This window comes from Schistocerca nitens, chromosome 2 (assembly GCF_023898315.1).
Source record: "Schistocerca nitens isolate TAMUIC-IGC-003100 chromosome 2, iqSchNite1.1, whole genome shotgun sequence".
Lineage (NCBI taxonomy): Eukaryota > Metazoa > Arthropoda > Insecta > Orthoptera > Acrididae > Schistocerca > Schistocerca nitens.
The window spans coordinates 312,040,525-312,067,980 of record NC_064615.1 but is presented as its reverse complement, the minus strand read 5'-3'; the positions used below and the strand labels follow the sequence as shown (position 1 = coordinate 312,067,980).

Below are 27,456 nucleotides of genomic sequence, written 5' to 3'. Positions count from 1 at the left end.
CAAACAAAATGGCTCAGGATTTGCTTTACCCCAATACTGACAGTTTGCTCCTCGGCTAGAAATTCATGATTCATTAAACACTTACCGTCGAAAAAGGCGATCAGCATCGTTTTAATCTTGGATTTCGTCGGCCGACTTCTTTTGGAAGCCAGGAAAGTCTATGAAAACCGTGCCATTGTCTGTGGCGTCGTCTCCAGATCGTACTGGTAGTGTCAGGTTTCATCTCTTGCAATGGTGGTTTCCAAAAACTGCGATTCCGACCAGAAATGTTGATTAAATCTACAGAAATTTCCATCCGAGTCTGCTTCTGATGTTCTGTCAGCGTGTGCGGTACAAACCAAACACAAACCTTCCGCCTTTGAAAACGCTCGTGAGCAATAACGCTTACACTGTCTTCACTTGTCTTCAGCTCTTATGCTATCATTCTCAAAGACAGTCGCCGATCATCCGCCAGCACCCGTCACAGTCTTTCGATGTTGTATGGGATTATGCTTGTTGACAGTCAACTGGACCACGGCTCATCCTCGCCATCTTCCTTTCTGTCTCTAAAGCATTTAAACCACTCACACACACTCTTTACTCGCTGCTCCAACACCGCAAACTTGCACTGACATTCCGTAAGTCTCTGTCGCCATTTTCCGTCATTTGAAGCAGAAGTTGATGTTAACACGTTGTTCCACTTTTCCGTCCATTTTGCAATGATATGAGTTATCTCACTGACTCCATTTGCATGGTCGCAGTGTGCACCACAGCTTCAAAAACGGCTCCGAGCACTATGAGACTTAACATCTTAGGTCATCAGTCCCCTAGAACTTAGAACTACTTAAACCTAACAAACGTAAGGACATCACACACAACCATGCCCGAGGCAGGATTCGAACCTGCGACCGCAGCGGTCGCGCGGTTCCAGACTGTAGCGCCTGGAACCACAGCTTCACTTCGGTGATTTGCACCATAGGGGGCGCTTGTTGCCATACCTCTCAATGCGTATGTGGAGGCGCCTCGTCCTAACCAGTGCGATTTTTAAGATATGGGACCATTCACCGAACTTTTCAGACACACCTTGCATTTACGTACGATGGAGAGCAATATACGGCTGCTCACGGTAATATAAAGTAATAAAATTTTCTCAGGCTTCCTGTTGTGTCAGGTAGTTAAATATCACAACGAGCTTTCGGGCAAGAGCTCCTTGGCCACTGTCAAGTTGTTAATCATCATTTTAAAACGGCTAAGTAGAATTCATCCGAAAGCTCGTGGGTATTTAATAATTTGATGCGGATGGAAGTCCGAAATACGCTTCATTAGAACGATAGTAATTGTAATTATTGTTACTATTATCAACCATTCAGGTGGAAGTGCCACTTTGTTAGCTGGAATGTACTGTGTCCTGAAGAAGGGAGATGTATTGTTGCCATCTGCAAGGGATAAAGATGGCGACGTACGCTTTTTGTGCTTTTTTCTACACAATCACATGTAAATCATAAATAAGTCATAGATTCATCAGACTGCGATGATCCTCTATCGTCACAGGTCAAAGTATTTGTCATTTTGTGTAACATTCGATCGTAACTTTATCGATCTGCTTGATCGCAGCGAGTATATTGAAGCCACCTCTGGTTTTATCTAGGTAGAAATCCAAAGTAATCGCTGCCCGCTGACAATGGCTTGAATAATGTTTGACAGGTGGTGCTGGGCGACAGCGCTTTGTTTTGCAGTTGAGCGGAGAGAGTAGACAGTAGAGTCCGAATGCACAGTCGAGTCGAGCGTAGAGACGGGAAAAACCGACCGGTCAAAACCTATACCGGTATCCTCGTTCTGAGTAACCGGTGTTCTGGGATATTTGTTTGGTCTCGGTTGCAACAGGTGCTTTTTTATTTTTTACTAATAACTGGGTAAAAAGAAAACGAAATATCAATTAGCCATAGCAGCAGTGCTAAAATGTTCCATTTTTAAATAAAAATTTCTTAGAAAAGAAGTAATTTTATACGTAAAATTTGCGTTATTTTGAAATATTGTGTTGTTACAGAAATCGAGGAAGGAGATCAGTGCTATTCTAATAACAGTGCCGACAGAAACGAGCAACAGATACATGGCATAAGAATTGGTACAGCTGAGACAACAATGTCCTATTGTGTATGTCGTAGTTTAAGGTACGCGTGTACGTGCAGTCTGCAAGACTTGTCCCGACCTGGTCTGTACGGTAGTTTCTCGCTGTCGTTGCCAGAATGGCACCAACTCTAGTCTAAAAATATTTTTACGTTGTGACATAACAATTAAGTACAATGCTTTATTTGCTTTGAAATATTAATGATTTGTCTGCCATCTCTATGAATTAAAAAAAGAAGATTGAGATTATGGTGAGAGAAACAAATTAAAAACTTAACAATTTAATTACTAGTCATTCATAATGCACAATAAAAATAGAAAGTAGTTGATTTGCTGTCGGTGTCTATATAATATGCCTCTGTCTGCTTGTAGCCCTTGAAAAGGGACAAATTAGCTTGAAAAAAAAAATAAAACAGACTTATTCAACCTCAGCTATTCGTAATGCCCAAATACTGGTATGATCCCGGATTACAACATGATTTTTCAGCAGAGTTTCAATAACGTAGAACCAGTACGAGACTATTGGTAATATTTTCTAGCATTTATCCACTGAAGACATTTTGAGAATAGCAGCGAAAGGTGGAAGGGCGAAGTTTTCCTTTATTTGCCTATTTAATTTAATATTTTGTTTCTATGTATCTTGAAACTGAGAGAGTCACAATTTTTCAAATTTGTTCGACTTCTATGTTTATTATAGGATATAATAAGTCCAAAAAACCGAAAACCGGTTTTCAGAAACCAGTTAAACTGACTTGGAAAGGAACGGATATAACCGAAATCGGTTGTTTCAGCGATAACCGCCATCCGTAGTCGAGCGGAGCTCCCACGATGTGCTTGCCAGCATTGTCTGGATGAAACTGCTGGTTCACTTCTGGGATACTAACACGCGGCACCATTTTTTTCGCTTTACAGTTTCAGTGTTGCTTGATCAATGTCGTGTGGTGGTGCGGCGAATATTGCTAAAATGTGCATATTTAGAACTAGTGGGAACAAGTTATGTTTTAAGTAATAAATCGTGCTGTTGGTACTCTGCTAACAATAACTGTTCTGAATTGAACCTGTCATTAATCGCTTTCCTTAAAATACCAGAAACTTAAATAGACGCCATTAAATTCATTGAGGTAAGAGAGTTAGAATCGCCGAAATATGGTACACCAAACCGTCGTGCTATAAGCCTTGAGCCTGAATCATCACTGTTTAGTTGGATTAATATCCGTCACTTACGCCGTTACTGAAAACTGACATAAAATGGCGTGATAGTTATTCTAGGAGGGGGTTTCCAGGTTCGGCATTTGCCTTATATCCAACGGAAACACCATGAAAACTTTATTCGAATCAGAGGATACGACCTATTTCTAATTTGATTCTGGGACCATATGTCCTAGACGAAGAAGGAAATCCTACTGCTTGTAAGAGTATACTTCTTTATGAGTAAGCAAAGTGAAGCTGATGTCTTGCGCGACACAAGCTGTATATCTTTACCATCATCTTTCTTTTAGTTTTCATATTCCATTCCAAGGAGTAAGCCTGGGGCTGCTTTAGACCCGGCCTATTATAAAGTCAAGGACGTTTTGAGCCAATACCATAATAGATGGTAGACGGACATAAGAGGTTATCAAGAGGGAATAAGTGGGAATGGCATACCAATTTTGTAACTAAACTTTTATATACATTTATTTAGTTTATCCTGTGAGACAGTTCACATCACTAAAGAGTCTCGTCAAATTAAAGGAAGCAGCCTTCCTAATTTAATGCTGATTCAAAAGTTTAAGTGAACTGGTGGATTTATTCTTAGCTGGTACATTCTATGCTTTATTTCAGTCACCTTCTTCTTTGTTGATACTGCTTTCACGACAACCAGAGATATGAATTCGAGGTCTATTCCCACCTGACGACCTATGTAGGCGGCAAAGAATGATACGATCTGTGGTCACGATGCCTCTGCTTCCGCGCCGCTGTGTCCACTGTCACAAATCTTCGATTTGAATTTATGCAAATCGCCCGTTAAAATTGTTATTGTTACCAAGGTCTAATTAACCAACACTATCTGAAAACGCAACAACGTACGCACGACTCTGTGCCTGTTTCCACGGAGATTTTACAATCCTATTGCACTGTCTTCTAGGTGATAGCACCGTATGTACTTTTTATCCAGTCTTTACTGGCTACCTTATACAGTTCATCGTATAACCGGAAGAGTACGTAACAATTGCATTCCAGAACAAATTAGTGTATTTGTACTATTCCGTACCTTTTTTCCTCAATAATGTAAAATACTTGTGTTCGAGACAAGTTACCACGACGTGCTTTGTCTGTCCTTGCGCAAGTTTTTCATGATATGATGTACAGCTTAGGTAATAAAATTCTAGCTGTATGGTAGTGTAACAATTAACAGAAATGACCTCACCGCACACTCTGCTGCAACGATAACGTCGAAACTGTCTCAGGATTTGCCGATGTGTGCCACTAACCGCTTCATCTGGTGTACAGTTGCTAGTTGCTTGTCGTGCTAAAGGTGCCTCGCTGAGCAAGTAGTGCAAATGCAAAGGAATATTCAGAGCTAATGGCTTGTATAAGAGTGTGAGCAGAGACTAATAAAAGTGCAGGATCTGATAATGTAATGTTCACGTCACGCATGTGTGGCTTGAGCAGTAGAGAGCGATAACGGTAGACAGGTTCGATCGACTTCGGAGCAGGATGCTGTCCAGCCAAACACGTGCAAACGAGTTGTCAGCTTTCTCAATATAGAGTGAGCAAGTTCGCACACTGTACATATTGATTATAAACGAAAGTTATTGTGGACGATTGCAGTTAATTACTTAATGAGTTTCTCGTTATCTACCATCACGCCATCGCAAGCAATGTTGAAACGCAAATTTTATCTCGTTTATGTAATAGAGACAGTGTGAGAAGTTCATTCATTTATAGTTTGCATTTTCCCTATTGTTGTCGTACTGGCGCCGGCCAAGCTGCTACGGTTCAATCATTCCAGAAGAGAATTTACATTCATACATCATTATTTCTGTGATTAAATAGTGATGATGATATGGCGACTCTATATTCGATAGTAACAGTTGTGGTGAGTGCTATGGTAATCAGAAGGCTGGGGTTTGTTGGTGGCCTAATTAAAATAAATATTACGTACGCTATCCAATCAAGAGTATCCGGACACCCTTACGTAATACAGAAGTGACCACTAGATGTCACGTGATGCGGACCCACCAGTGTAAAAAGAGTAGCGGGGAGTATTGTGTTGTCAGTAGAGAAACACTAACACCAGAATGGGTCGTCCAGGGGAGTTCAGTGACCTCGAACGTAGACTACTCATTGGATGTCATCTGAGTAACAGATCCATCAGGGAGATTTCAACACTTCTCAAGTTGCCGATGTCCACTGTCTGACATGAGACTGTGAAGTGGAAAAGCGGAAAACAACTACAGCTAAATCAAGACCATCTATACCTGATGCAATGACGGACAGGGAACACCGAGTATTGTGGACGGTAAAATCACAGCAGAGTGAATCACTTGTGAGTTCCAAAGTGTTACCAGCAGTCCAGCTAGCATAATGGCTGTGCATGTGGAATTAAAAAGAATGGGGTACAACGGACGAGCAACCCACTATAAGCCACATATTTCTGTAGTAAATGCCAATCGACGCTTTAGGTGGTGTAAAGAGCGACGTTACTGGATGCTGGATGACTGTAAAAGAATGATTTGGATCGATAAGTCACGCTATACCATGCGGCAGCCCGATGGAAGGGTTTAGATTTGGCGAATGCGTGGAGAATATTACTTGCCACCATGTATAGTCCCAACAGTAAAGTGTGGGAGAGGTGATGTTAGGGTAAGGGTGTGTTTTTCCTGATTAGGATGTGGTCCCCATATTGCGCTTAAGAAAGCGTTAAAGACAGAAGGATATAAACATGTTTTACATAACTGTGTACTGCGTACAGTAGAGGAACGTGTCGAAGACTGTGATTGATCGTATCAGTATGACAATGCACCCTGCCGTAAAGTAGCATCTGTGAGGGATTGGTTTCTGAGTAACGTTCCTGAAATGGACTGGTATGGCCAGAGTCCCGACCTGAACACTATGTAGGACGTGTGATGAGTTAGAACGGTGAATTCGTTCCAGATCACGGCGTCCGTCACCACTGCCTTCTCTGGTTTAGGCTCTTGCAGAAGAAACTGCCGTTCCTCTATAGACGTTCAGAAGCCTCACTGACTGTGTCCCCAGCAGAGATCAAGCCGTCATAAAGGCGAAGAGTGAGCACACCCCAAATTAATATCCACTAATAGGTATTCGGGTACATTTGATCAGATAATGTATGTTACAGTGTCTGCGGATGGGTTTGGCTCTTGATTATCTGTTGATGCCTAGCAATGACTGACGAGAATTTGTAATCCAACTGCTACAACAATCCACGATAGTAACAGCAAAATCCCGATCAACACGGTTTTGACCACGGTTGAACTCCCTGCCGAAAGCAGTTTTCTCCCATTAGAGTTCCCTCGGAACACTCTTAACACGGCGGCACGTAAGAAGCTCAGAAACTTCATGACTTCGACGGCACGGACAGTCCCATAAGTCTGGTGACCACGTTCATCCCTTGATGAAGTGCTCTCACATTACGTGTCTTGCCGATCCTTTTATCTATAAAAAAAAATGAAACAAGAAGCACCCAAAGAATTACAGGGGTATCAGTGTTATGGCATCTGTCAGTGGAATTTTTAGCACTGTACTGTAACACAGGTTGGAGAACGAGATTTGGGAAAAGTAGCGAGCGGACCTGGTAGGCTTTACGATTGGATGATCTTGTATGGGTCATATTTTTAGCCTTACAAAAATAACTGAGAAGGCATATTCTAAGGGTCACGGAGTGTAACTAATATTTGCGGATTTACAAAAATCGTATGATTCTGTACCCATCAACGCTTCATGGGAAGCGCTGGAGTGTATAGGTGTAGAAGCATAATAAATATCTCTAATTCGGAGAACATGCCAGCAATCGTATGCAGTATTTAAAATGGGGAGCTATCTGAGTGAGTCATTCCAAACATGGAAAGGCTCCAGTGTGTTGCCAACCCTGTTTAAAATACGTATAAAGTATGTATTGGAGTGGTGGAATCAGTCGTGCTGAGGTATGAGAATCCCTTTCCAGTATGGTTCTATCTACTCATTATTATTTGCCGATGATGAAGTATTAATAGCACAAAGTAGGGAGGATGTCGAGTCTGAGATAAAGAGGTTAACAGAAGCGTTTGAACGAGACGAGCTTAGAATAAATATCAACAGAACAGAAATCTACTGGTGGTAGGAGATGGAAGTTATATAGTACTGCTGCAAGGAACTTTTAAAACAGCCAAGCAGTTTCAATAGTTATTGTTGGTGGTGGTGATGGTGGTGGTGGTGGTGGTGGTGAAGGTAGTGGTAGTGGTGGTCTTCAGTCCGAAGACTGGTTTGGTGAGGCTCTCAATGCTCCTCTATCTTGTGCAAGCCTCTTCATCTTAAATAACTACTGCAACCTACGTCCTTCCGAATCTGCTTACTTGATTTCCCTCTACGATTTTTATCCCCCACACTTTCCTTCAGTACTAAATTGGCGATCTCTTGACGTCTCAGAATGTGTCCTACAAACCGATCACTTCTCTTATTCAAGCTGTGCCACAAATTTCTTGTCTCCCCAATTCTACTCAGTCCTCCTCATTAGTTACGCAATAAACCCACCTAACCTTCAGCATTATTAGTAACACTACATTTCAAAAGGCTCTATTATCTTCTTGTATAAAGTGTTTGTCGTCCTCGTTTCACTTCCATTTTTCAATACTTAGGTTCGATTATCCATAACCCGAGAAGCTATGAGGCAATGTGGAAGGTAGGATCCATCACATGAGGAATTAAGATGCTAAATAGATATCATTGGAGCGGGGAAATATCAAAAGAAACAAAGAAAAGCTAGAAGTATGCTAACATATGGTGCACAAGGGTGGAATTTGGGTGAGCAGTGGAGAAGTAGAGTACAAGCAGAAGAAATGGATGGAACAAGAGGACAGCCAGGAAATCAAGGACGGAGTGGAGGAGATAGGAAGAAATTAGGGAGACAATCGATATGGAACGACCAGTCGTACAAAGAACTGAGAAAAGAGTCTTTAAGTGGTATGGCCATGTGTAGCGAATGGAGCAACTTCAGTGGCCAAAAGCAGTGTTTATATCCTGGAATGGTTGCCGCCTGAAAGGAGGAAGCGCGGACGGCCGAGAATAACATAGAGTGTGGGAGTAATTGGAGCGATGAGGAGGACAGGTCTGAAAGAGGAAGACTGCGATGAGCGTGAATGATGGCGAATGGAAATACAGGGCAACTGGTGAATAGTGGAGAAAGCCTTAAGAAAGTAAAAGTAAGTAAGCCGATCGTGCGAGCGACTGTCATGACGACGCCCAAAAACTAGTTCTCACGACATCCTTGCTAGGTGATACGCACTTGCATTCTCCGTGTCACATGGCAACAAGAGATGTCTCTCTCTCTCCCTCTGTCTCTGTCTCTCGTGTCTCTCCCTCCCCACCATCGCAGCTCTCTCTATTTCAGTTACACACAAGCTATAGAGCGATGTGTGGTGTGGGCTGTATGGAAATCGTAGTGTAGGTTTTCAAGGAATTTCTAGGGTAGCATTGAGACACGCTTTGCATCCCTCAAGATACAAATACTTTCCGTTGAACGCGGCGAATTGCAGTATAAAATCTAACTATACAGTGAGGTCGTCAACACTGGGTGCCAAGGCTCTTTCTGAGCGGCATCTCGTAGTGGAGTGATCCGTTCTATGTGTTCATTGCGTAGTACGTTTTGGACCAGTTGAAGCCAAAGGGTTGCAAAGCCCAGTTCGCACCTCAGCGGCCTCTAAAGCTCTGTCGGGCCCCGCATCCAGAATGAGATTCCCCCTTTTGGTCGTATCGATATCCTTACATCGAACATCTCTCCTCGTCTTCGTCTTCTCGGATGTCGATACCAAAATAACGCCCATATTATTGCAGCTACACTGTTGTGCAAAACTTAAGGACGAAAGATAACTTGTACTATGTCAGCGCCAAGTAACACAGTTCGATGAAACATGGGCCATACACAAAAAGAACAGTTACAGTATAGTACAGAAATAACTGAAAGAATTACGCAATGAGACATTGAGAAACACTTTTATTCAAAGGCAGTAATTACAGGGAGTCAACGGCTTTGCCGCAGTGGTAACCCCGGTTCCCGTCACATCACCGAAGTTATGTGCTGTCGGGCTGGGCTGGCACTTGGATGGGTGACCATCCGGTCTGCCGAGCGCTGTCGGCAAGCGGGGTGCACTCAGCCCTTATGAGGCAAAATGAGGAGCTACTTGACTGAGAAGTAGCGGCTCCGGTCTCGGAAACTGACATACGGCCGAGAGAGTGGTGTGCTGACCACATGCCCCTCCGTATGCGCATCCAGTGACACCTATGGGCTCAGGATGACACGGCGGCCGGTCGGTACCGTTGTGCCTTCATGGCCTGTTCGGGAGGAGTTTAGTTTGGTTTTTAATTATAGTGAAGTCACCGCGATTTATGGTGGTCCCCTGGACATTAAAAGAGATAGGCATGCTTCATGGTAACGCGTGCTCTGCAATGTCCTCCCATCCTGGCTACATGGTTGGTAAGGAGTTCTTGTGATAAGGCGTTTCATTCCTCGATAAGCGTGTTGACAATTGCTGGATGCTCTTTGATGTATGTGGATGTATTGCAATAAGTCTCCCCCTAATGAGTTAAACATGTGACCGATGGGATGTTAGTCGGGGGGAAGGGACGCGGGGGGAAGTGGATGGGGGGGTGGGTGGTGGCGGATGGCAGGCCAGCCCATTCGCAGAATATTCTCTTATTGCAAGAGCTACTCCACCAGCGCAGCCTGATATCGCCGCACATTGTCCTCCGTAAACATCAAACCACGGCCGAATGCGCGCGTGAAAAAGGCGCACTTGGGAAAAGAGTACAGTGTCACAATAACTCTTGACTGGTGAGTGCACCGCGTTAAGAGAGACGCAGATCAGCTTGCCCATGCAAGATATTGCCTCCCAGTACCCCAACACTTGGAACACCAAACCGACCATGTTCGACAATGTTCATCTATACGTTACGTCTTCTCACCCCTCGCCATGTGAGAGTACATCCAGAATCCCTACTCAGACATCAGACTGAATCTGCTCTCATTCGAGGAGAGTACGCGACTCCACTCCTCGTGGCCGGCCAGAGTAGCCGAGCGGTTCTAGGCGCTACAGTCTGGAGCCGACCGGCCGCTATGGTCGCAGGTTCGAATCTTGCCTCGGGCATGGGTGTGTGTGATGTCCTTAGGTTAGTTAGGTTTAAGTAGTTCTAAGTTCTAGGGGACTGATGACCTCAGATGTTAAGTCCCATAGTGCTCAGAGCCATTTGAACCAAAAGTCGTGGGTTAGCGATAAGTACACATACAGATGGCTGTAGCATCGAGTACACTAGGTATAAAGGCACAGTGCGTTTGTGTAGCTGCCATTTGTTCTCAGGTGATTCGTGTGAAAAGGTTTCCGAAGTGATTATGGCCGCACGACGGGAATTAACAGACTTTGAACGCGGAGTGGTGGTTGGAGCTAGAAGCATGAAACATTCCGTTTCGGAAATAATTAGGGAATACCCACACTCCGAGATGAACAGTGTCAACGGTGTGTTGAGAATATCACATTTCAGCCATTACTTCTCACCACGGACAACACAGTGGCCGAAGGTCTTCACTTAACGACCGAGAGCAGCGCTGTTTGCGTGGAGTTGTCGTTGCTGGAGTGTTTGCGGAAGGAAACCAGACAGCGAGGTCATCGGTCTCATCGGATTGGGGAAGGACGGGAAAGGATGTCGGCCGTGCCCTTTCAAAGGAACCATCCCGACATTTGCCTGGAGCGATTTAGGGAAATCACGGAAAACCTAAATCAGGATGGCTGGGCGAGGGATTGAACCGTCGTCCTCCCGAATGCGAGTCCAGTGTGCTAGCCACTGCGCCACCTCGCTCGGTTGTCGTTGCTAACAGACAAGCAATGTCGGTTAGGACAGTGCGGCGAAATTAGGGCAGTGCGACGATATTAAGACAGTGCGACGAAATTTGGCGTTAATGGACTACGGCAGCTCGACATCGTCTGCAGCGCATCTCCTGGTCCCGTGACCATACTGGTTGGAACCTTGGCGACAGAAAAACCGTGGCCTGTTCAGATGAGTCCCGATTTCAGTTGGTAACAGCTGATGGCAGGGTTCGAGTGTGGCGCAGACCCCGTGAAGGCATGGACCCAGGTTGTCAACAAGGTACTGTGAAAGCTGGCGACGGCTCCATAACCGTGTGGGCCGTGTTCACATGGAATCGGCTGGGTCCTCTGGGCCACCTGAAGCGATCGTTGACTAGAAATGGTTCTCTTCGCCTACTTGGAGACCATTTGCAACCACTCATGGACTTCTTGTTCACAAACAACGATGGAAATGTTTACGGATCACAGTGCACCATGTCACCGCGCCACGAACAATTGGCAACCGAAATCGCCCGACATGAATTCTATCGAACATTTATAATCGAGAGATCAACTAGTGTACAAAATCCTGAACCGGCAACACTTTCGCAATTGTGGTTGGCTATAGAGGCAGCGTCGCTCAGTATTCCTGCGGAATACTTCTAACGACTTATTGAGTCGATGCCACATCCAGCTGATGCACTAAGCCAGGTAAAAGGAGGTTCGACACGATATTAGGAGGTATCCTGTGATTTTTGTCCCCTCAGTGTACAATGCTGCAGTAAAATAAAAGTAGTTGTTTCAAAGAATGCGCCACGTATCATTCCAGTTACGCAAGCAGAAGCAGCGTTGCAGTTGTGAGCGGTCTCGTGGGAGCACCGCTGCGGTTCATTATCCTGCGGTCCGCGGCGCAGCAGGTGTATGAATGACCGGCTCTTCCTGTTACGCTGGCTTCGCCTTTCTGGGAACTCAGCGGTCAGGCGCCTGGCTGTACTGCAAGTGCGCCATCCAGCACTGTGTATTTTCCTCTCTGAATCCTTCACGTGCTTTTTATTGCCTCTCTCCCATAACTTCTGCTGATCATCTTGCCCTCTGTAGCATCTGCTTGTCATCACCGTCGGTATGCGAGGATGACATCATCCGGGGAATATCCTTGAAGCAGTTTGAGAGAGGCCATGAGGTTCATCGCAGGCCGTACGCGCCGAATAAGTCACGAGTCTCATCAGGATAATGGTTCAAAGCGGAGGACAAAAGGTTCTCCGTGGTAAAATGTCGTTGCACGTTTTGCGTGATCGTAATCGACTGTTAAATTGTGTGCTTGACACAACCAAAGGATTCCTCAGGGACACTGTGTATTTTCCTCTCTGAATCCTTCACATTCTTTTTCTTGCCTCTCTCCCATAACTTCTGCTGATCATATTGCCCTGCCCGGTACAACCTTAGAATCGATAGAGGTACTCAAAAGTACCCTCCGCCACACACCGTCAGGTTGCTTGCGGAGTATGGATGTAGATGTAGACATCTACAAGATGAGGAGTTGAAAACACCCTCCGCCACACACCGTCAGGTTGCTTGCGGAGTATGGATGTAGATGTAGACATCTACAAGATGAGGCAGTTGAAAACCATCACCGCAAAAAATTCTAGAACGAATATCGAAGTGCGGTATTCTTTAAGAGTCGTGGACAATATGACAGGCTTTCAGGAAAACGCAAGGAATTTTTAACGTTTACAGCTCCCAGATTAGAGACAGATTTTTTAAATATTTTTTTTAGAGTAACTATGAACTACTTCTGCACCGTTGCAAATAGACTTCGAAGATGATTCCAACGACGTAACATGTGAGGAACTTGATCAAATAGTAACATGATAACAGCGCCCCAAATCGCTGCTCCGTCTTCAGGAGTATTAGTCCCATTAAAGCTAAAAGTGTACAAACAAACGCGTATCTCAGCTACAGTTCTTATCTTCATCGTTACCACTGATTATGAAATACACATGAAATTTTACATATAGCGTAGTTACATAGCATGAAGCGATTCCAGGCAGACAATACTTCTCTCTGAATTTCACCTTCACTTACCGCAGCACAAGCTTGTATCACAGGGCATTTCATATCTTCGGGAGTCGTCGTTGTTTCGTTGTAGACCTCTTGTTTTAATTTTCCTCACAGATAAAAGTCCAGGTGTGTTACATCTGATGAACGTGCGGGCCTTTCTTTGTTTATATATTGACCAATCCAACGCTTTCCAAATATTCTGCTGCGAAGTTCCATAATTATATCTTCAGAATGAGGAGAACATCCATTAGCTTGGTACTTAATGAACTACGTCCAGTGAGATGTCTTCCAAGAACTGCGGCAGGTTATCTGTTAGTAACTTGGGGCTAGAGACCCATCAACAAAACAGAGACTTCTTTTGTGGTTAGTAAAATACCTGCACCACACGTTGACAGACCAAGGACGTTCTGTATCAGATTACCTCGGCCAGCGTCAATTTTCAGCTGACCTATAATGTATAACGCGAAGATTCATCTGCTCATGGTTTTGTGGCGCAGGAATCTAATAGGAACGGTAAGTGACTGGGAGCTGTTTTAGCGTAATATCTTAAGCAAAGATGATTCAGTTTATTAGTAGATATAAACAATCCCGAGTGCATACAGAACAAACAATGGCCGTAGAATTCAGCGCTCAGAATACAAAATCAAATTATTCACAAGAACGAACAATCCAGAGCGTATGCAAAATGAGCAACGACCAAAGAACTCAGCACCCATGAAAAACAAAATCCATCAGTTCAGAGCAGGGTTATTTTGTGGCCAAGACATCACCTTGAGTTCATCACCACGCCCCACGAACCATTGCCGCAAAACTGGGACATGGGCTGTTATTCTGCGGGAAGATGCCATCGCTGTGTGGGAGGACATCAAACATGAAGGGAAGCAGTTGGTCTACAATAACGATCACATAGTGTACAGCTGTCAAAGTGCCTTCGATTACGAACGCAGGCCTCAAAGAGGCCTAAGTGAATGCCCCTCATAGCATCACGCTGCCCACCAATGGCCTGCATCCGTGAAGCGTTCGCCAGCGCCAGGCCGCAAGGCGGCCCGTTTCTGTTGATCCACGGCGCAACCTCGATATCTTGTGTCCAGTGCAATCCTAACTGACGTTCTCGTTGGACAGACAAAGGAACGTGGAGGGGTTGTGTGCTGCGTAGTCATATGTTCATACCGTTGTAAAACAACCGTAGGTTACCATAATAAGGGTAGATTACGGTAGTTTTTCTAGTAGCTTTCATTAGTTAAGAACGTATCCACGTTACATGCGTGTTAGTTGTGTTGCATACCTATCGGGTGTTACCTCATAACGATCGCTTTCCTTACGTATGCGATCAGTGTCTTACTAGATTCCCCTGAAAACCGGAAGCGGTGAACCATCTAGAAACCAGTGAGGATATTTATAAGGACCAGGTAACCTACAGAACATTATTGTTCTATATAGTTACCATAATGTCTCGCCGGCCGCTGTGGTCGCTTCAGTCCGGAACCACGCGGCTGCTGCGGTCGCAGGTTCGAATCCTGCTTCGGGCAAGGATGTGTCTGATGTCCTTAGGTTAGTCAGATTTAATTAGTTCTAAGCCTAGGGGACTCATTACTTCAGACGTTAAGTCCCATAGTGCTTAGAGCCATAATGTCTCTTACTTACGAATAAACAGTATTTATGGCAGCCGGCCGAGGTGACCGAGCGGTTCTAGGCGCTTCAGTCCGGAACCGCGCTGCTGCTACGGTCGCACGTTCGAATCCTGCCTCGGGCATGGATGTGTGTGATGTCCTTAGGTTAGTTAGGTTTAAGTAGTTCTAAGTTCTAGGGGACTGATGACCTCAGATGTTAAGTCCCATAGTTCTCAGAGCCATTTGAACCATTTTCTCACAGCGTTACAATGGTTCTCATAGCGTAGATGATAGCGCACGAGGCTGCTCAGTCTTTCGGTCAGCTTCGAATCTTACTATCGCCCCACGTGAAATTTTTGTATCGCTCACTTGTTGTGTTTTAGGAACCCAATGGAAGAACACGTTTGGAGACATCGTCTCTGGCAGGCCGCTTGAATTGGCGCGCGCAACGGCCTGAGCGACTAACTTCAATGCTAATTTTAACTCGTAAATGGCGCAACGTATCGAATTGTTTTCTTAACTGTTACAGGGTAGTGCGCGAAATGTGGTGCCGTCTTGTTTTTGAATAAACACTTTTCTGTTAAAACACACTCAAAATAACATATGCTACCATGGAAAACACTCTGTGGAGAATTGTTCTAACTCAGCACATGCTCAGTAAGTCACATCATTTTGATTCCTAATTTCCTTCACACAGACAGTGATAATAGCGATAACCCTACGGCATGTGTCTTCTGTGATTTCACCGCAAGCTTGAAGGATAAGGCGTCTGAGCTCCTTTAAATCATGTGGACGTTTCGGGAAAAAAATTTCCTTTAGGTAGCATCAAAGAAAGAAGTCACATGGGTTGAGATCTGTACTAATGGGGTGTCGAAACTGTTCGTCATTGAACTGATCTGCAAATCTGAGCGAAATGACCCGCATGTCGAAATCATCTTGCATGAACCACTGCGTGTTGAAGGACAATGCAAGAAGTTGTGGATGAAATTATTGCGGAGCATGCTCAAAAAACGCGCACTGTTCAGTTTTTCAAAGAAAAATGCAAAAAAAGTCAGTGACAGGAAATTTCCACCCATACAGCAATCCTCGGAGCATGATGTTGTCGTTCATGAAACATATGCGGATTTTCAGTGGCCGAAAAGCGTACATTTTGTTTGTTACCCACTCTGTCCTAATGAAAATGCGCCTCGTCTGAAAACGAAATGTTGTGGTGAGTTTGTTCACTATCCTGCACCCAGCGGGCAAACACTAATCTCTGCCGCATTTGTTCGGCAGTTATGTTCTGAGCAGAAGTCATCTTGTACAAATACGTCCGGAGCTCACTTTTAAGAACCCGAGCGCCTGGATGTGCCCAGTTGCACTGCTGCCTTTGTGCAGCATTTGCGGGGATTCTCTGCAGAACAACCACTATCGCTTCAGTATTCTCCAGTAAATGATCAAGCTTCGGCTGAGGTCGCTTCGCTTCCAATATTGATCCTTCCCGTAGTAGTTGATCATACAGTCTATGAATGGTTCCCTTGCAAAGGGCCCACCGTGTTTTTAAACTGTTGTCGTTCGTGAAGAAGTAACGCAGCTGCCGATCGCTGCTGCATTGTTACTCGTATATTGTTGGGCGTGTTGTAAACACTGCGCGGATTGTCTGATAAGTCTGGTAAATCTGCACGAAAGAATGAAACATTTTTGTTACGGCCTCATGGTTGCTAAGGCCGGTATTACACTATCAAATTTCTTTGTCCAATATCTTTGTCCAATATCTTTGTCAAAGATTTTTGATAGTGTAATAGGGATCTTTGACAAATGTCGTCCAATATTTGATCAAATCTAGGCCGAGGCCGTATATTTGATCAAAGAAATCGCTTGTCTTCTGTTCACTGCAATGCGATATGTTACCACGCGGAGCGCTAGCACCGCTGCAGCGTTCTGTCGTCTGTAGTGTTTTTATAACCATTGCCGGTAAATACAATTGGTGTGTGCCGACAACTACAGAATTAATAGATATGTCTGAAGCTGATGAGGCGCTTTACAACGTGAGGCACCCTGAATACAAAAATAGATTAAGAAGATTGGAGACCTAACCTAAACTAACCTAACATAACCCTCTCCTGTAGCAAGGAATCGGAGTGTTATAGTGAGCCTGTCTTCTGAAGATGTAGCAGTTCTTAAGTGAAAATTGTGCTTTGTGATATGAGGATACACTTCATTGAGCACATACAGAAATGTATGCTCATCCATTCTTAAGTAATTGATGTACGGCTTGACGTCTTCCACTGTAAGCTCACGTAACAAGTTTTGTTGAATGCTTTTATCGTGTCGTCGCAAAACCCACGGCTTCACCCAGATTAGATTAGTTTTTCGTTCCATAGATCCGTGCTGAGGAGATCCTCGTGGACGTGGAACATGTCGATTTTTTTTAAGCTGAAATAAAAATACTAATAGTATGAATAAATACAATACATCATTTGTTTCTATTAAAAATTTCGCCAATGGAGTAGAAGGAGTTGGCCAGTAGTAAGTCTTTCAGGCTCCTTTTAAACTGATAAACTGATCTTTATTTCTAACAAAAATTTTTATGTTTCCTGGCAAATTATTGAAGATGAGTGTTCCTGAGTAGTGGACCCCTTTTTGAACTAAAGTAAGTGCTTTTAAGTCCTTGTGCAGATCATTTTTGTTCCTGGTATTGTATGTATGAACTGAGTTGTTTGTTGGAAAAAGAGATCTATTATTTACGACAAATTTTATTAAGAAGTAAATATACTGAGAGGCAGTAGTTAGTATACCCAGTTCTTTGAAGAAGTTTCTGCAGGAGGTCCGTGAATTTACTCCACAAATAATACGTATTACACGCTTTTGGACCTTGAAAACTCTTGACTTCAAGATTTACCCCAAAATATTATCCCAAATGACATTATGGAATGAAAGTATGCAAGCTTTTTCATTTTTATGTTGCCTATGTCTGCTAACACTCGAATTGCAAATACAGATTTGTTAAGGCGTTTCTGCAGTTCTGTGGTGTGTTCCTCCCAACTGAATTTATTATCAAGTTGTAATCCCAGGACTTTTAAGACTGTCAACCTCGTATGTATGGTTCCATTTTTTCCCCCACTTCTTTTCCGCATGTGCACACAATGTAATTGCGGTAAGTTCAACTGCTGCGGTTAATAACAAGTTGTTGTCAGCCATCTTGAACTTTGACGAAAAATTTGATGACAGTGTAATACCCCTTGTAGCGCTACGTCAAAGATCTTTGTCAAATATATTGGACGGAATATTGGATCACATCTTTGATCAAATCTTTGACAAAGAAATTTGATAGTGTAATACCGGCCTAAGCGTGATTATTTCAAGGATTGCACAAAGAGTTTCAACAATGTACACCGTACAGCTCATTGTTGACAGTCGCCTGAATTGGTCAGTGCGTCGACCGCGTTTTGAAATGGAGAAAACCGAGTTTTTTGCAGTTACCAAACATTTTCGTTTGAAGGATGGGACTGCCGCACAAATCAAAACAGAACTAGATGAAGTTCACGGGGACTCTACACTATCATTAAAAACTATTTTACTTTCGGGTTAATGCAGTACCGAAGACGAAGCGTAGTCTGGCCGTCCAATTGAGATCACCACAATGGAAAGCACTGACAAAATCCTTGATATGGTAATGCAAGATCGCCGAATAAAAATTAGTGAGATTGGTGAGACTGTATGCATCTCAATTCAACGAATGCATAACATTCTGCACGGAGAAATGGCTATCAAGAAGCTCTGTGCGAGATTAGTCCCGCGACTGCCAAAGCGCATCCGGCATAACATTTCAACACAAAGTCTGGCGATGTTTAATAGCAGTCTGCAAGACTGTTTCTGCCTAGTTGTAACTGTTGATGAAACCTGGATCCGTCATTACACATCAGAGTCAAAACAGCGGTGGTCAAAACAGTGGACAAAGGCTGGTGAGAGTAAACCGAAGAAGGCAAAGACCCTTTTGTCAGCTGGTAAGGCGATGGTCACTGTTTTTTGGAATTCTCAAGAAATAATCTTCATAGATCACTTGGAAAAAGACAGAACCGTAACTGGACCCTCTTGCGGTTCCGTGTTGGCTCGTCTGAAACTTGCGTTGGTTGAAAAGAAGACCAACGTTGGCACACTATAAAGGGCTCTTTCACCAGGATGATGCACCATCCCACATATCAGCAACAACAATGGTAAAAGTGCATGAATTGGGCTTTGAATTGGTTCCTCATCCATCATCCTATTCACCAGACTTAGACCCAAGTGACTTCTACCTGTACCCTAAATTGAAACTTTAGCTTGCCAGGAAGAAATTTTCATTAAATGAGTAATTGATACTTGCAGTTAAAGAGTATTTTGCAGAACCTGATAGAAACTATTTTTCGAATGGGACGAAGAAGCTGGAGGATCGCTGGACCAAGTGTACATCCCTTAAAGGAGACTATGTCGAGAAGTAAGGTTTTTACGAAATAAACATGTTTTCTGTTCTTTTTACCAGACTTATCAACCACCCCCGTAGTCTCACAGCGGCGGCATCTATCGTGAATTACTCGTCATTTCATAACTCATTTCTTTCTCAAAGCTCTACTGCTACTACTGCTGAGATGCTCAATGGAATATTTAATGCGACTCATAAATTACATACAAAACAAACGGCGGCATAGTCCGTGAGCCACCTTGTATTTCTCAGCACAACGTATCCTACGACGCTCTTACAAGTTTTTCATATCGTTTCTGACCGCACTGTGTAAGAACATCATAATTATGTGAGTCGGTTGCGTATCCCCCGTGGTTTATACGATATCTTTCCGGATAACTTGCATGCACGTGGACAACTGTTAACTGGGGATGACGATTATGGCTGAACCGACCAGTTTCCGGTCATACTTTTTTTTATCTATAGTTCCACCGGATCCCTAAAACCCTCAAAATAATCGGTGTCTGAAATAACCGATTTATCAGTTTTTTTTGTTTCTATTTGAAGTGATAAAAGTAGACATATAAAAAATGGAAACTATCTAACACTGTCTTAAACTTTTACATTAGGCAGATAATCTGCATAAATTATTCATAATATATATAGATATGAGTAATCTGCGGTCAAGCTTCGCTGCTCTCGGAGTTGTTGTGACTGTTTACTGTTTTTCCCGCCAGATACCGCCTCCTTTCTAGCTTAACAGCTGGTGGTTCTCATCATTGCCACGAGACGTCACAAAATTATACAGGTAAAAGATCCAAATATCAAATAAAATAGACAAATAAAACTCATTCAATCCAACGCTCGCTGCTTTTCTCGAAAAGTGTTAAGGGGTTGAACCCTACAAGAAACTGCCCATATTCTTCTATTGATACTATTATTTTGATACTCTGCTGAAAAACTATGTTGTAATCGAGCATCACACCATCGTTCGGACATAACGAATAGTCAATGCTAAAGGGTTAAACCCGGAGTTGAAGAACTCCACTTTTCGTTTTAAGGTGTTTGTTTCCGTGGTTTACAAGCAGATAAAGGCGTATTATATAAACAGAGGCAGCAGATCTGCTATTTTGTATTTTTATTATAACAGTGAATGAATTGTTAAATTTTTCATTTATTAGTGTACCCATAAGTTCCTTCTTCTTTGACTATTTCATAGAAGTTGCAGACAGATCTTTAATCTTTAGAAGCAAATGGAGCGCTGAACATCATTTCTACTACACTTCGTAAAACACTTCCAGAATAGAATAAATGTCCGATGACGACGGCCAGAAACTATCATGTAGACGAGGTGGGTGCAAGTCTTGCACACTGCATATGGACACGTACCATCTGACAGGAGACGCCACACGGCAACAGGTACATTATTTTCTCAGCAATGCTGTACCGATTCCTATTTCATGTCATGTGTTTATTGCCCGTTTCTATCGGCGTTGTTACTAAAATAGCACTGATTGCTTTTTCAGTGTTTTATAATAGCCCAATATTTCAATGCAATAAAAAATTGACAAATGAATATTATTCGTGTTTTGAAAAAAAGTTTCATTCAAAAACAAAGTTTTATCACTTCTGCTAGGGCAAATTGTGCCGATCTTGACCTGGTTATTAGTTAATAAATAGAAAATTCTTGCTGTAACCGAGACCAGACGAAAATTCCGATTATTCAGAACTAAAATACCGGTATCGGCTTTAACCGGTCGGTTTCCCCATCCCTGCTGTGGTATCACGTATCAATACTGCCCCAATGGCGTTCCACAGTTGGTAACGAAATTGCAAGTTTCCTTCCAACGCCTGTAGCGGCCGTGCGGGATCTGGCAGACCAAACAAAGCACGCCTGCAGAGCCACACCTCTAGCAGGTCCGTACCACGAGCGCCCTCTGCCGCTGCAGTACAGAAAGGCTGGTGGCACCGACGCGGCCCACTCATGTTCGGAGCCTCTCCGATACACCTTAGTTCGTTCTTATGACAACGAGTTTCATCCTAGATGCTACAGTCTGAACTGGACTCTGTTTCTTGTGCATCATTTGTAATGAGTGTTTGTAAGCTTGGAGAAACACAAATTAAATAAATCATCTGTTTTTTTGTGTTAACTTGTTCGCTAATTGTTTCTGCTTCGGTCCAGCTTTCTTACAACGACAGTTGCCCCACCATGCTGTAGCCCACCTCTCCTTACCGTTGTGTACCAAGTCGTACACAACACCCACTGTACGTGGCTGAGGTCGGACTGGTGCGCCTGAGAGAGCGGCTTCCCTTGCTGCAGGTGCTGCCCGCGGGCTCGGCGGCGGCGCAGCAGCTGCAGGCGGAGCTGTCGCGCTGGCAGCGCAACCAGGTGGACGTGGCGCAGCTGCGCGCCCGGGCCGCCGCCGCCGAGGCAGAGTCGCGCGCGCTGCGCGAGCAGGTCGCCATCCTCGAGCAGCGGGTACAGGTCAGTACTGGGCACTCCAGCCGCCACGCCAAAGGTTACACTGTCAATCGTGCTGGACATCGTCTGTCGGGATACGTACGTTCATATAACTCTGTTCTCCTCGCGTTTCTCCTGCATTCTCTGTAAAGAAGTAACACATCTAGTTTCTCTTCGTTTGTTGAAGACACTTACACATATATAACACTGACAGAATGAAAACTAAATTTGTTCTTTGCAGTTTTTACAGCAGTGCAACAGTGTTCCATCCATACTCGAAAAGTGGGATTTCCTTAGTTGGCCATAAAGTCACTAAATTCCGCATAAGACAGTAATCTACTTCATGCTCAAAGTAGATACAGCAGCAGTTCTAAATATTGTAATTTTTTCTACTAACCGTATTTTAAACAGTAAACGCTGTTGAATTTGTCGCTTTTAGAACTGCGACACTAGATTCTGAAATTACAAGGAATAACACTGCAACCGGTTTTACGCAGCGTGTTCATTCAAATACCAAATGTGATTTATTACCTATTATGTCCCAACAGAACATATAGTCCTGTCACGGAAAAGCCACGTATAACACTACTGTCCCCTACTGCTATACTATAACCTCAACGCTGTAGGCAGTTCGTATAATGAAATTATTTTTATTCAAGCAATTATAGTATAAAGAAGCAGAGTTGTGTTACCCTCTGAGAGGAATTTTGCTATGTTGACCGTGTTGTACCTAACGGAGGTGGCTTATCGGAAGTGAAAGTCAAAATTACGTAAATATTTAAACAGTAACAGACAATATTTTACTTATCTACACTGTTCAAAGAAGAAAGAAAACGGTCGCCAGCCTAATTAGGCAAGAGAATGATTGACCTTCTTGTTCAAGAAAGTAGATATGAGTAACTTTAACGGACTAACACAAACTATACTTTGCCACACGCGAGTGCAATGAACTCTGGCACCTGAATACAGTATCTTCACGTTAAGGTTGGAGCTACCAGATCAGAACAAACTATTTGCATAAATCTAGCAGATAACGAAACACACTATTACCTTAATGACTTGGTCAAACTGAATCGTCTCAATAATATTACTGTTAAAGTGCATTTTAGGTTCAATATTACCTTTTGAAACATATTCCTGTCTGGTATGAAATACGGATATGGTTCACTGCAAAATTAATTATTATGCATACATTAAGTCTCTCACTACTAAACACCTTTCAACTTAGAATGAAAATTAAATTGATTTCACTAATAAATTACTTCTCACTTTCTTTTAAATAAAGAAACTATTGTTTTCATAGATAGTGGTGTTTCTGTTAATCGTTATCTAGCATGAGCACAATAGACAAACTGTTGATCCTATTACACCATTAATATGCACTTTTAATACACAAGAGGAACCCAATATTGTATAGAATTTCACTGGAATAGCAAGAGTAATTGAAACTTGCTATAGTTAAGTAACTTTGTGCATTTGAACTACTTTCAATGAAGGAAGGCCCTTAATCTTGACCACTGTAGCAGAGCAAACTAAACACACTTTCATTACATCAGTGAAACAAGCACTTACCGAGCATGAGCATATAACTCTCAACAGTTGCAGTTCTGAACTTTTATTTCATTGAAACACAAATTTGAGATATCTGTAAGATCCATTCAACAAACAATATTAATTTTAGCACATTCTGTTGCCATATTAATTTTAATATGCCTTCAATAAAGGACACTCGGTAAACACTTTAGCGTGGGAGGGACCCTAAGTGGATATGTGGCTGAGGATAAATCACGGTAGGTACAGGTGTTCAGTCAAATTGTACCTTATATTTGGGCACACTATAACATCCTATGAGCTAATCCTTCACTGTACATTACTATAGTGTTCCATTACAGTGATTGCGCAATGTGGTGGCGATTGCATGTTGGTAGGTGGATTTGCAGGTAGAATAGCTGGACTGTGTCATTTCTTGGTGGCGATGATAGATACCAATTACAGAATAGTTCCAGCTCTTTATCCATCCATCCGAGGCATTGGAAAGCGGCACGGAAAGCCTCTCTCGTCACCAGCACAATATACAACTTTTACATGAGAAGTTGACAGTTTGGTAGCTCGTCCCCGACTGACTCTTTGTTCCACCTTTTCTACCAAGGGAACCACAATTTGCGCACGCTACATAGTTCCGTTCCCGAGGGGAACCGCAACACCTTTTACATACGAAATAACTAAGAAACCTAAGTAAATGTCAGCAGTTTACATAACAGAAAACAAATATTTTAAATAAAACAGAACATTTGCGTATATTGGTAGTTCTACACACAATTATTTAATTAAAATTATTTAATTTTAAAGATAACCAAAGAGATTATATGACAAAGACAAAATATATAATTTGCTCATATTGTACATATTACAGAGATTACAAAAAATGGTTCAAATGGCTCTGAGCACTATGAGACTTACCATCTGTGGTCATCAGTCCCCTGGAACTTAGAACTACTTAAACCTAACTAACCTAAGGACATCACACATACCCATGCCCGAGGCAGGATTCGAACATGCGACCGTAGCGGTCACGCGGTTCCAGACTGAAGCGCCTAGAACGCACGGCCACGCCGTCGCTTCCTACACTCTAAAAGACATCAAAGGTTTTTACAAAGAAAGGAGTATACAATTTTGTGGTATCGATTCAATAAAAAAAAACATTCACAGAAACTCAACGATGTAACACTAATCAAAAGAAATGGCAAAATAAACCAGTAGAGTATTAGAGCTATGGTGTTACAAAGGAGTTTTCAATAAGCAACACAATATTTTTTTCTCAGCCAGTTTCGCTTGGAAAAAGCGCAGAATTTGCTGTGGGACATCGTCGAATGTTCTCGCTTCTGCCCTATAGATTCATGAAGTTACGATAGGTGGCGGCGCTATAGGTAGTCTTCAAAATGGCGTCTGTAACGGAGGTGCGTTCCAAGCAGTGAGCTGTCATTGAGTTTCTTTTTGCGAAAAACTAGAGGATCGCAGATATTCATAGGCACTTGCGGAATGTGTGCGGAGACCTGGTAGCGAACTAAAGCTCGGTGAGATGTTGGGCGAGGCGATTGTCATCATCGTAAGGTTGCGCAAACCTGTGCGATCTCTCGCGAGCCGGCCGGCCGCACACAGCTGTGACTCCTGCATGCTGGAACGTGCGGTCACTCTCATTCAAGATGATGGACGGGTCGCAATCAAACACCTCGCTGCTCAACTGGAGGTCTCTGTTAGTAGTGCTGACACACTCGTCCGCCGCTTGTGGTACTCAATGGTATGTGGCCGCTGAATTCCTCGCCGCCTAACGGAAGACAATAAAGAGCAACGAAGGGCCACCTGTACGGAATTCCTCGATCGTTACTAGGCTGATTGTGACAATTTTTTGTCGAACATCATCTCAGGCGATGAGACTTGGGTTCATCACTTCTATACAGAAACAAAGCGGCAATCCGTGAAGTGGCGCTACGCCACCTCTCCTCCGAAGGAGAAGCTCAAAGCTGCACCCTTAACCGGTAACGTCATGGCGATGGTCTTCTGGGACCCTGAAGGGGTTATTCTGTTCGATTTCCTCCTTCATGGTGCAACGATCAACTCAAAAGTGTACTGTGCTACCCTCAAGAAATTGAAGAAACGACTTGAGCGTGTTCATCGCCACAAAAATGCAAACGAACTTCTTCTCCATGAAAACGCAAGGGCTCACACAAGTTTGCGTACCCGAGAAAAGCTTACAAAACGTCCTTGGACTGTTCTTCCTCATTCACCCTACAGCCCGAATCTCGCACCTTCCGACTTGCATCAGTTTGGTGGATGCACTCCGCGGGAAGCAGTAGGTGAATGACGGGGAGGTTATTAGTGCAGCGAGACGTTGGCGCCGGCATAGACCAGTTTAGTGGTGCACTGCGAGCATACAGACCCTCTCACTAACGCTGTCGCAGTGAACGGTGATTATGTTGAAAAATAGGGTTTTTTAGCCAAAAGAGTGCAGAATAATACGTAATATTGGCGTCCTGAATAAAACTAACCTATTTCAGAAAGAATAGTCTGTTGCATTGCTTATTGAACGCCTCTCGTCCTTAATTTCCATTGAAAAAAGCGGGCCTGCTTATTGAACGCTTCTCGTCCTTAAATTCCACCGAAAAAAGCGGATTTGATACCGGTACCTATGTAATTCATATATTCATGAGAAGAAACTATACGTCGTATAGTGAGGACTTCCTCATAGTTCATTTAAGTGAAAACAGAATTTTGATACCCTAAGGTGTTCACGAAATATTTGAGGTAAGCAGCTTAGCTGTACCATTGTTCCAGAGTTTTGGAGAGAGACTGTGATATTACTCCCAGCATCATGGGTTGGATGTGACTGCAGGTCACAGCTGATAGCGACCGAGGGAACTCTGACGGCACAACGGTACGTCACAGACATCCTGCGTCTTCGTGTGCTACCTCTCTTGTGGCAGTATCGCGGCGCCAATTTTCAACAGTACAATGATCGTCTCCACATGGAACGTGTCTGTATGAATGCTGAGTTACTACGGTGGCCAGCGAGATCCCCAGATGTGTCTCTGACAGAAAATGTGTGGGACCAGATCAGGTGCCGCCCGCTGTGGCCGAGCGGTTCTAGGTGCTTCAGTCCCGACCCGCGCTGCTGCTACGGTCGCAGGTTCGAATCCTGCCTCGGGCATGGATGTGTGTGATGTCCTTAGGTTAGTTAGGTTTAAGTAGTTCTAAGTTCTAGGGGACTGATGACCATAGATGTTAAGTCCCATAGTGCTCAGAGCCAATTCATAATGTCGAACACAACATATGTTCCAGCAGAATCCTGCTGCATATCGACGTTAATGATGTGAGCCAGTAATTTAGTGGATTACTCCAACTGCCTTTCTTGAATATTGGTGTGGCCTGCGCAACTACCTAGTCTTCGGGTACGAACGAGCGGTTGTATACATTTGTTAAGTATGGAGCTAGTGCATTAGCATATTCTGAGAGGAACCTAATTGGTATACAGTCTGGACCGGAAGACTCCAATGATGTCTACTTCTAAGTTACTGGCGTTGGCAGCTGTTCTTGTGTAGGAAGCGTCTGTGTATGGGTTTTATAATGCATTCTTTATTTACATCTTTTGTGAAGTAAATGCCAGCCATCAGAGACCAACAGCCCGCGCTAGCAGCTTAATACTCTAGCGCTATTAACAACGAACTGCCAAGGCGCGTCCTGTGTCCTGCGAGATGAAAACAGTAGTCTACATTCGTCGATGACTGCCAGTCGTGTCTCTTACTGTGGGGCAGCATCAAAACCATACGGAACCAATCGAGTTATGACTGCCACTCTTGGACTTTCATTTTCGACTGAATTGTTCGGAAATTAAATAACAAATAGTTCCCACCCCCGAAGACAATTACTGAAAATGGAAATTACCTCCCAAATATTACCAATTGAGTAATCCTCTATCCCACTAGCAGGTAGCCTGGTATTTATTTGAAAAGACTCTGTACAGTAGGCCATTACTCGAACAGTTGCTCCACCTAGAGAATCAAAAGTACACAAAAAATACTCGGCATGGAAAAAAAATTATGCACCGAGAGCGGGAGCAGGAAAGGGAATCAAACTTTACCAGTTCGGAAGATACGTGATGTTATGCTAGTGATTTCAGAATCTAGTCAATTATACAAAGAAGTTAACAGTCTGAGCCCACTTATTAATATTATGTTGCACACCTTGTGACATGGACGCATGCAGGATTTGGTT

At 43.4% G+C, this 27,456-nt stretch overlaps 1 protein-coding gene across 1 annotated transcript in view; it reads left to right on the top strand.

Annotated features, from left to right (window-relative positions):
- Positions 1-27,456, top strand: part of LOC126235003 (uncharacterized) — a 554,297-nt gene that overhangs the window by 463,617 nt on the left and 63,224 nt on the right. Inside the window, exon 6 of the mRNA XM_049943740.1 lies at positions 21,547-21,711. Within this exon, the coding sequence (XP_049799697.1) occupies positions 21,547-21,711 (165 nt within the window). The remainder of the gene's footprint in view (positions 1-21,546; positions 21,712-27,456) is intronic.